We start from the raw sequence: 11,642 nt of genomic DNA, 5'->3' as shown, positions 1-11,642 counted from the left end.
GGTAATACAAAACAGGTAATACAAAACAGGTAATAAATAACAGGTAATACAAAACAGGTAATATAAAACAGGTAATACAAAACTTGTAATAAATAACAGGTAATACAAAACAGGTAATACAAAATAGGTAATACAAAACAGGTAATAAATAACAGGTAATACAAAACAGGTAATAAATAACAGATAATACAAAACAGGTAATACAAAACAGATAATAAATAACAGGTAATACAAAACAGGTAATAAATAATAGGTAATTCAAAACAGATAATACAAAAACGATAATAATTAACAGGTAATACAAAAGATGTAATAAAAAACAGCTAATAAAGAACAGGTAATACAAAACAGGTAATAAAAAACAGGCAATACAAAATAGGTAATACAAAACAGGTGATAAAGAACAGGTAATACAAAACAGGTAATATAAAACAGGTAATAAATAACAGGTAATACAAAACAGGTAATAAATAACAGGTAATACAAAACAGGTAATTAATAACAGGTAATACAAAATAGGTAATAGAAACAGATAATACAAAACAGGTAATAAATAACAGGTAATACAAAAGAGGTATTAAATAACAGGTAATACAAAACAGGTAATACAAAACAGGTAATACAAAACAGGTAATACAAAACTGGTAATAAATAGCAGGTAATACAAAAGAGGTAATACAAAATAGGTAATACAAAAAAGGTAATAAATAAAAAGGCAATACAAAACAGGTAATAAATAACAGATAATACAAAACAGGTGATACAAAACAGGTAATAAATAACAGGTAATACAAAACAGGTAATAAATAACAGGTATTACAAAACAGGTAATAAATAACAGGTATTACAAAACAGGTAATACAAAATAGGTAATACAAAACAGGTAATAACTAACAGGTAATACAAAACAAGTAATAAATAACAGATAATACAAAACAGGTAAAACAAAACAGATAATAAATAACAGGTAATACAAAACAGGTAATAAATAACAGGTATTTCAAAACAGATAATACAAAACAGATAATATTTAACAGGTAATAGAAAACAGGTAATAAATAACAGCTAATAAACAACAGGTAATAAAAAACATGTAATAAAAAACAGGTAATACAAAATAGGTAATTCAAAACAGGTAATAAAGAACAGGTAATACAAAACAGGTAATATAAAACAGGTAATAAATAACAGGTAATACAAAACAGGTAATAAATAACAGGTAATACAAAACAGGTAATAAATAACAGGTAATACAAAGGAGGTAATATAAAACAGGTAATAAATAACAGGTAATACAAAACAGGTAATACAAAACAGGTAATACAAAACAGGTAATAAATAACAGGTAATACAAAACAGGTAATATAAAACAGGTAATACAAAACTTGTAATAAATAACAGGTAATACAAAACAGGTAATACAAAATAGGTAATACAAAACAGGTAATAAATAACAGGTAATACAAAACAGGTAATAAATAACAGATAATACAAAACAGGTAATACAAAACAGATTATAAATAACAGGTAATACAAAACAGGTAATAAATAATAGGTAATTCAAAACAGATAATACAAAAACGATAATAATTAACAGGTAATACAAAAGATGTAATAAAAAACAGCTAATAAAGAACAGGTAATACAAAACAGGTAATAAAAAACAGGCAATACAAAATAGGTAATACAAAACAGGTAATAAAGAACAGGTAATACAAAACAGGTAATATAAAACAGGTAATAAATAACAGGTAATACAAAACAGGTAATAAATAACAGGTAATACAAAACAGGTAATTAATAACAGGTAATACAAAATAGGTAATAGAAACAGATAATACAAAACAGGTAATAAATAACAGGTAATACAAAAGAGGTATTAAATAACAGGTAATACAAAACAGGTAATACAAAACAGGTAATACAAAACAGGTAATACAAAACTAGTAATAAATAGCAGGTAATACAAAAGAGGTAATACAAAATAGGTAATACAAAAAAGGTAATAAATAAAAAGGCAATACAAAACAGGTAATAAATAACAGATAATACAAAACAGGTGATACAAAACAGGTAATAAATAACAGGTAATACAAAACAGGTAATAAATAACAGGTATTACAAAACAGGTAATAAATAACAGGTATTACAAAACAGGTAATACAAAATAGGTAATACAAAACAGGTAATAACTAACAGGTAATACAAAACAAGTAATAAATAACAGATAATACAAAACAGGTAAAACAAAACAGATAATAAATAACAGGTAATACAAAACAGGTAATAAATAACAGGTATTTCAAAACAGATAATACAAAACAGATAATATTTAACAGGTAATAGAAAACAGGTAATAAATAACAGCTAATAAACAACAGGTAATAAAAAACATGTAATAAAAAACAGGTAATACAAAATAGGTAATTCAAAACAGGTAATAAAGAACAGGTAATACAAAACAGGTAATATAAAACAGGTAATAAATAACAGGTAATACAAAACAGGTAATAAATAAACGGTAATACAAAACAGGTAATAAATAAACGGTAATACAAAACAGGTAATAAATAACTTGTAATACAAAACAGGTAATATAAAACAAGTAATAAATAACAGGTAATACAAAACAGGTAATACAAAACAGGTAATAGAAAACAGGTAATACAAAACAGGTAATAAATAACAGGTAATACAAAACAGGTAATATAAAACAGGTAATACAAAACATGTAATAAATAACAGGTAATAAAAAACAGGTTTTACAAAACAGGTAATACAAAACAGGTAATAAATAACATGTAATACAAAAGAGGTAATACAAAACAGGTAATAAATAACAGGTAATGCAAAACAGGTAATAAATAACAGGTAATGCAAAACAGGTAATAAATAACAGATAATTTAAAACAGGTAATAAATAAAACGTAATACAAAACAGGTAATACAAAATAGGTAATAAAAAACAGGTAATAAATAACAGGTAATACAAAACAGGTAATACAAAATAGGTAATACAAAACATGTAATAAATAACAGGTAATAATTAACAGGTAATACAAAACAGGTAATACACAACAGGTAATAAATAACAGGTAATACAAAACAGGTAATAAATAACAGGTAATACAAAACAGGTAATAAATAACAGGTAATACAAAACAGGTAATACAAAACAGGTAATAAATAACAGGTAATACAAAACAGGTAATAAATAACAGGTAATACAAAAGAGGTAATACAAAATATGTAATACAAAACAGGTAATAAATAACCGGTAATACAAAACAGGTAATAAATAACAGGTAATAAAAGCAGGTTATAAAAAACGGCTAATTAAAAACAGATAATAAAAAACAGATAATAAAAAACAAGAAATAAAAAACAGGTAATAAAAACAGGAATTAAAAACAGGTAATACAAAACAGGAAATAAAAAACTGGTAATAAAAAGCACAAAATAAGAATAAAACGTTTCATCAATTTATTCAATATAATTATACTCCAGCTCAAATAACTTTTGCATTACCCTGTGTGTGTCACCAGGTATTTAAGAAAATTCCTACGTAAAATAATGAGCTTCGGCGTTTGTAAGTTGAACATGTAAAAAATTAATTTAATTTAACTTACGAAAACATGTAGTGTTACAAACTTAAAGAACGAATCATTAATTATTTTAACTTAACAAAACTATATACGTTTGTTGAAGATTAAAGTAATCTTTTGTTTTAGCTTAACTTTAAAGATAATTATATAAGTAATTACATATTTAAAAACGTTTAAGTTGCTCATCAAGACACCATTATCACTGAGAAAAATATATATATATAATAACTAAATGTGTTTTATTATGCTATTAACCAAGATTGTGTTTGGAGTTGAAGAAATGGACATAATGTTTGGGAAAAACTTAATTTTACTGATAAAATAATTAAAAAATAATTATAAACATTATCTAACAATAAACATAAGCTTTTGGACATTCTATCTTATGATGCCATAGAGATGTCTAGTTCATATATTTAATCGGCCACACCCAACTGGACATCGGTCAGTAGGATCGGAGTCTAAGTCATGAAAGAAGCCACGGTACCAAAGGCCAGAACCACTGAGCTCAACTCCAGCAGAAGATCTGTGGTGAAATACAAATATATTAATGTTGTTTTGCATTAAAGGTGAAAAACGGCAGTTGTGACAAATTACATTGAACCAACCATGTAGTGATAATATCTACACTTATACAATCCGGGTTGTGATAAAATCTACGCTTATATAATCCAGGTTGTGACAAGATCTGTCCTTATACAATTAAGGTTGTGACAAGATCTGCCCTTATACAATTAAGGTTGTGACAAGATCTGCCCTTATACAATTAAGGTTGTGACAAGATCTGCACTTATACAATCCAGCATGGTCGAGTCGGTAAAGTTCATGGTTGTTAAACCGAAAAGGTTGTTCTTGGTTGGACAAAGGCTATGGAAGCAAATCCAAAAAGAAAAGCAGGCTGAAATCGGAGTCAACGGTCTCTATGGCGCATAACCAGTTGACACGTATCCTTAATTGTGTTGAGGGGAATCCCCCCTACAATTAAGAACGAAGAAGAGAAGAAGAAGACAAACCAGCCCTAATTTTTTCTATAATAAAAATAAGAAATCAACGTTTGGTTATGGAGGCTTAGTGGTATCAAATTGGACAGCTTACTTGTCAGCCTGCGTGCGGATCTGTTAGTAGACTTGTGATTGGGCCGAGTTATGTGGCCGCGGTCTGAAAATATCAACACAGTTTATCAGCGTGTGCTATCAGCCTTTACAAGCGAACACATGTGCAATTTCCGGCCGGCTAGAACTGTTGTCATTTAAATGTAAACAAAATCGGTACTACATTTCTTGGATCTCTTAAACATTGGGGCGCTTTTTCTGCACACTATATCCCAGACACCACAACGTGTTTTTTGTTTTTTAAATATTGTCTCTTAGTAATAGTGTTTCTTCCAGACTTTTTTCTCCGGGATTTGGGAGGGGGGGGGGGGGGCGGTCAACATTTTTTCGGGGGGGGGGGGGCGGACACTAGTAAAAGTGTATGTTTACTATATCAATTCTATCTCGTTCGGGGAGGGGGGAGGGGGGTTAGACAGAGTTTCTTCCAGGCATCTCTTCGGGGGGGCAAAGCCCCGCCCCCGAAATTTTTTTACCGCCCCCCCGAACGAAATGAAATTTATATAATTTATATAGAAAATATATACTTTTAACAGTGTCCGCCCCCCCCCCCCCCCCCCGAAGATTTCAAGTGCCCCCCGGAGAAAAAAGTCTAGAAGAAACACTGGGGGTAGAAGAGATGCGTGGAAGAAACTCTGCTTAGTAACCTATCAGTTAAAATATTAAGCAGGCATGTTTTTTTTGTATGTAGAACGTTGGGAATTCCAAGCATATTTAATATACAATACAGAGGCCGACTCTTTATTGCTATAGTTATCATTTTCATAATCTAAACTCCTTAAATAAATGCATGTCAAAGCAAATTGATTGATATCTATATTTTGTTCCCCAGATTACCATGATATACTATGACTACGACACACTATATAATAGATATACGATATACTATATAATATATAATATACTATGATTACTATGACATAATGAGTTAGTTTACCAATTAGGTCCTTGACGAACAGCGTATCATTAGCTCTGTATGGGAACCATCTTTGCAGTCCGAGAGTTCGTCCATCGTAAATAAAGCGTATTGTCATCGTGGTCTTTCTAAACAGCCTTGCGGGTATATACGCATACCAAAGTTTGGGTTCTCCGTCGTCGCAGTAGCAGCCATCTTGGTACCTTGGATTACCTTCCCATTTTTGGCAGCTATTTGGCGGGAACATTCGATGATTAAACATGCAAATCTGAAGAGAAAAAAACATATTCGTAAGTCAATGTGCGTATGTGGGAAGATTGTAACAGTAAACAAAGATTGAAGATTGTAACAGTAGAAAAGGAATAAACACTGTCAAATGAGACAATGATTGAAGATTGTCACATTAAACAATGATTGCCGTGTTACACAGAAGTCATAGATTGAAGATTGTCACATTAGACAATGTGGTGCTAGAGTTTTAATACTTGTACTCCTGTAAACTACTAGAGATGAAATTTCCCCTTCCAAACCTGACGGTCTATGGGGCAAGGGAAGAAGAGTTCACCTGTTTCTGTGACCTCGGCATATGAAGAGATAGTGTGGTTGGCACTATGCTCAGCCGCCTTTACTTTCCCTAATGTGAGTTAGGTACCTATCAGAGCTGTGTGGACTCAGGGACGGTGTACTAACGAGGTATTTTTTTCTGAGCTGTTCGATAATAGAATTAACTTTAACATCTTATGTATTTTAACCAAAATCTATTGAAAAAAAAACTTTGAAAAGCAGAGCACTAACCCCGCTGTAGGAACGATGATCGGAATAGTTGGTGCAGTCATAATTTTTATAGGAAGAATCTAAATCAACCGCACAAGCCATCGTAAAAAATACTGCCTCGTCCATTACGTACAACGTGTCCTGTGGTATATGCATACGTCCATAGACAATGAGTGGGTCCCTCCCCCACACCACACACCCTGTACAGCGGGGTAGGTACCCATCTAACGTGGCAATAATTCCACGATCTCTTTGGAATTCAAGCGAGTTCACATTGCCCCTGCTTTCTTGAATTAAAATGTAGATATTTAAAAAAATACAATTAAAACGACAAATCACAAAAAGAAAAACAGCATCCATACGATGTTAATTATGCACATAGTGTGAGAGATACAGAGGCGTAGCAACGGGGGGGGGGATGGGGAGGGGGTTACATGTCTTCGGGGGCGCCAAAATAAGCCCATTTTAGCTGCTATTTTATATAGGTGTGGGGCGCTAAATTGAAAGTTTGTCCAAGTTTGCCGGGAGGGGTCGCTACGCCTCTGGAGATATATATGGTAATTAATGTATACACATTGTGTTTATGATTGTGGAAAAACAAATTTGAGCTATGCACATTTTTGTTTGTAATTTCTCGTGTACAGAGTGTAGAGAAAGTACTGTAATGGGTAGACGGCGTGACCTAGCGGTAGAAAGATAGACATCTAACCCGAGACGTTCGAATTCAAATGAAGGGAACTAAGTCCACCCAGCTTTGATGGGTACCTAGCAAAAACAGCTGGGTATAGTGCCTATCACATTATCCCTTCACATACCAAGGTCTCTTGGCCACGAGCGGGAAATGACGTTGACGATTGTAGTCGTAGAAAAAAGCAAATAATCAATTTTCACCGTTTTACAACAAATCATCAATTGTAATCGTTTTACAACAAATCATCAATTTTCACTGTTTTACAACAAATCATCAATTTTCACCGTTTTAAAACAAATCATCAATTTTCACCGTTTTACAACAAATCATCAATTTTTACCGTTTTACAACAGATCATCAATTTTCACCGTTTTACCCCCCCCCCCCCCCCCCCCCCCACTATATCGTTACCGATTATATAGTATGCAGTGTACTCGAGCAAAAATTTACAATTTTTTTTTGGACAAATTAAATTGTGAATTTCTATAACCTTCTGGAGCCGGGAAAACCTAATGTATCATATCGTCCCATCTTAGAGAGTTTCTTCCAGGCTTCTCTCCCCCTCTCACCGTGAAAGTCTACGGCCCTCCCCCAGAACGAAATGGAATTTATATAAAAAACATATTTTTACCAGTGTCCACTCCCCCTCCCCCCAAAAATTTAGTCTCCCCCCCCCCCTAAAAATACCAAGTGCCTCCCCAGAGAAAAAAAGTCTGGGAGAAACAGTAATCTTAGAGCGGATCAAATTCCTAAATAGAGGCATTACTATACTGGTGTAATAAAAAATATCTAAGAATATTGAGGTGATTCTTTTGATTCTTATAGCTATAGTATCTTACTTTCGCTATATTTATAAAAAAAAAATCAACATAGTCATACTATATGTTTTAAAAAGACTATATTGGGTAGGGTTTTAATTTACCTGCATGGATAAACATTGAACTCAGAATCCAGGCAATGAACAGCATTCTTCCGACTCTGATGGGTGACTTGCTGTAAAGCAGAGTTGTGAAAAAATTGCTGCAATTTTTTTTTAAAATTAGCATCGTTCATGTGTACGTGTGCTTGTGAGAGTAGGCTACTTAGAGCGGGACTGGCTGTGTCTAAGATGCGCGAGAAATTAAAAAAAATGGGTCGTCCCCATTTCCAGATCGTAGTGTATTTTCCCGATCAGAGCTTGGGGACTGAACCTATAGAGCAGGGGTCTCCAAACTTTTTAGACCGAGTGCCACATTAACTATCAAATTTCAGTTTGGGGGCCAGTTTCTTCCAGGCATGTCTTTGATTTCTCTGGGCAAAGTTCCTCAACCATCACCAACAACAATTTTTCCTTAGACAAAAAGATCTCCGCGGGCCGGATGAGAGGACTTCGCGGGCCGCATTCGACCCGCGGGCCGTAGTTTGGAGACCTCTGCTATAGAGAAAAACAAGCAATAATAACAATAAATCGGGAGTGATCTCCCCTAAACTTTCTCGAATGTTCTTATGTAACACTATTGGGGATGGCAACTCGGTATATAGACAATATTTTAAATCCATTTTTAATTACTTAAACTTTTAAAAATAGAATAGAATCTCGTAAAAAGAATCGCGCACCACGTGAACGCCAAACTAAATGTGTAGAATAGTGCGGAATATTAGTACTTTATAAATTCACATGCGTTTTTTTAAAGATATCAAAAATAGAGTAAATTACTACTTACGGTCAAACAGAAATTGTTCAAAATTTGAAAGAAGGCAGAGAATTAGATCGTTTACTTATACGTAAAATTTCATTCATCTATATGAAATAGTACTCAAGTTAGCGGCTTTCGAAAAATTGAAAGTAGAAAAAGTACACATTTGATATAATACTTATATACAAAAGTTCATTAACCTAGCTGTAACGGTATTCAAGGTATCGTGCTTACACACACACACACACACACACACACACGGACACACACACAGACATACGGACAAGATTGCAAAATTATGTTTTTCCGTATCAGTGAGGGGTAAAACGTCGAGATTTGTAAAAATCTCGATTTTTTTTGCACGATTACAATACTTTCTTTATACTTCGTATATACGAGAAAGTAAAAAACCAGCCTGCTCCTATAGTCCAGAAGGTTCTTTATCCTTGCTAGTTGAAAATGATCGGACCAAGTGAGGTTGTGATCTATAATCAATCCTAGGCATTTGTAACTGTTAACCTGTTCAATGTTTGTATTGTCAATAGTAATGCATAATGAGGTAGATGGAAGACGAAGGTGTTTCTGATGAGTCGTAATAATCATTGACTTGGTTTTATCGGGGTGAAGTTTAATTTTGTTAAATTTTGTCAAAGTAGCAAGCAATACTTTCTCTATACTTCGTGTATGAGAAAGTGAAAAGGCAAAAGCAATTTGGTTTTCACGTGGAAAAGGCGACATAAACAATGGCATTCGATAGGCTAGCATAAATTTTATTATACACAATGTAATCGAAATTACAGTACTAAGTCATGTGGTTTAAAATAGCATTACGTTATTTAAAAACTTTATCTGCAAAGTTTTGTAAACAAATAACTATCGATCACGGAGTTCATGTTCAGCCAATCAATGTTTGTCTTACGAAAGTGAAACATCCGGCTGAATGAATTAAAAATAAATAGAAATGTAGTAAATGTAGCCTTAAATTCAAAAAAATTATTTTCAAGTTCTCAGCATTTGCAACTTTTATAACATTGATTCTAAAAATATTAAATTTCTAAAGTATTGTAAGCTTAAGATTTGTTTTTATTATTATGACCCCATGAAGTCAAAATATTTTTTAAAAAAAAGCGAATTATATCCATGCGAACTATATAATAGAATTAACAGAAGGACTCTCGTCAACTTAGTGGCCTCTATGATAAATCTAGAAATAGATTTAGATCGAGATTCTAGAACTATTTTGGAACTTACATATTGATATAATCTATATCGCTAACTTTAAATTATACCCAGGAGAGTAACGGGATCTGACTTACGTTCTGTATTGTGTTAACCTATACACATCCAAGTATTTTTAGAAATTCAACAGTTTATGTGTATCCTATAGAATTTACAAGGAAACGCCATAGTTAACACCCAAACAGGAAGTAGAAATACTTGTACCAAAATGACCTCATCAAATTGTCCTCTAGAGTTCATCTTTGAGCATTTTAAAATCTAAATGGAGTTGAGATTATAAAAATTAGGTGGTATTGAGATTATATTTTTTCGTTGTGTTGATGTTTAAAGACAAAATGGTGATGTTAGGAGTTTATAAACTGGGCGGTATTGAGATTATATTAATTCGTTGTGTTGATGTTTAAAAACAAAATGGTGGTGTTAATAGAGAGTTAATAAATTGGGCGGTGTTGAGATTATAAAAATGGCATAGTGTTGAGATTATAAAAATGGCATAGTGTTGAGATTATAAAAATGGCATAGTGTTGAGATTATAAAAATGGCATAGCGGTGAGATTATAAAAAATGAAATGGACGTTAAGGCTAATATCAACAAGGAAGAAATTCTTTTAGCTCGCTGAAGGAGGCCTTGGACAAGAAATTAAGACCAGAGTAGGCAGGTTTTCGTGTCATGTACTGACAACATAGCCACTATGCGCATACTTATTCAAGTCAACTGAGAGGAAATCATCTCTCAATTTCGCCTTTGTCAATTTCAGGAAGGCTTTTGTTACTGTGGACAGAGACAGAGGCGTAGCGACCCTTCCCGGCGCCCGGAGACAAACTTTTCGATTTGCACCTTGGTGTTCACAAGGCGTGTCCGTGTGTTTATAAGGCGTGTCTGTGTGTTCAAGAGGAGTGTCCGTGTTTTCACAAGGCGTGTCCGTGTGTTCACAAGGCGTGTCCGTGTGTTCACAAGGCGTGTCCGTTTGTTCACAAGGCGTGTCCGTGTGTTCACAAAGCGCGTCCGTGTGATCACAAGGCGTGTCCGTGTGTTTATAAGGCGTGTCTGTGTGTTCAAGAGGAGTGTCCGTGTGTTCACAAAGCGTGTCCGTGTGTTCACAAAGCGTGTCCGTGTGTTCACAAAGCGTGTCCGTGTGTTCACAAAGCGTGTCCGTGTGTTCTCAAAGCGTGTCCATGTGTTCACAACAGTCAATGACTCGATCAAGCTCCGATAAAATAAAAAAAACTGGAATTCAGTAAACCCTCACTAAACAACTGACGGGTTTAGATTTTGCGGACGACATCAGCCTCATCTAACATCGACAAAAAATATCAGTCCCATTGAAAAGCAAGTGGGCCTGAAAAAGTTACTATTTCCGAACTGAGGCGAAAAACTGGGCGTGAGGGTGGGGGTAAAGAAGATCCACCAGTTGTGAGGGTGGTGGTTGAAGAGGACCGCTGCTCTACCAAATCTAATGCAGGGTTGTAGAAAATTTCTATTATATATAGGCCTATCCTATATATATATATATATATATATATATATATATATATATATATATATATATATATATATATATATATATATATATATATATATATATATATATATATATATATATAATCTACAGGGAACGCCTTTCTTACGTA

General features: G+C 33.4%; 1 protein-coding gene across 2 annotated transcripts; it reads right to left on the bottom strand.

The window, feature by feature from the left end:
* Window positions 1-3,469: 3,469 nt before the first annotated feature.
* Window positions 3,470-10,214, bottom strand: LOC131928392 (uncharacterized). Of its 2 annotated transcripts, XM_059284413.1 has the most exons (6): window positions 10,088-10,214; window positions 8,018-8,088; window positions 6,426-6,691; window positions 5,652-5,898; window positions 4,701-4,763; window positions 3,470-4,131 (listed from the first exon to the last, which is right to left on the bottom strand). In XM_059284413.1, the coding sequence occupies exons 2-6, from the start codon at window positions 8,061-8,063 to the stop codon at window positions 4,067-4,069; spliced, it is 687 nt and encodes a 228-aa protein (XP_059140396.1). In that variant the 5' UTR covers window positions 8,064-8,088; window positions 10,088-10,214; the 3' UTR covers window positions 3,470-4,066. The 2 variants fall into 2 exon arrangements, with proteins under 2 accessions (XP_059140396.1, XP_059140405.1); XM_059284422.1 differs by lacking the exon at window positions 4,701-4,763.
* Between the last annotated feature and the right edge of the window lie 1,428 nt (window positions 10,215-11,642).

Source organism: Physella acuta, unplaced genomic scaffold, assembly GCF_028476545.2.
Source record: "Physella acuta isolate Inbredline_101_S28 unplaced genomic scaffold, ASM2847654v3 ptg000090l, whole genome shotgun sequence".
Classification (NCBI taxonomy): Eukaryota; Metazoa; Mollusca; class Gastropoda; family Physidae; genus Physella; species Physella acuta.
This window is presented reverse-complemented; position numbering and strand designations above follow the sequence as displayed.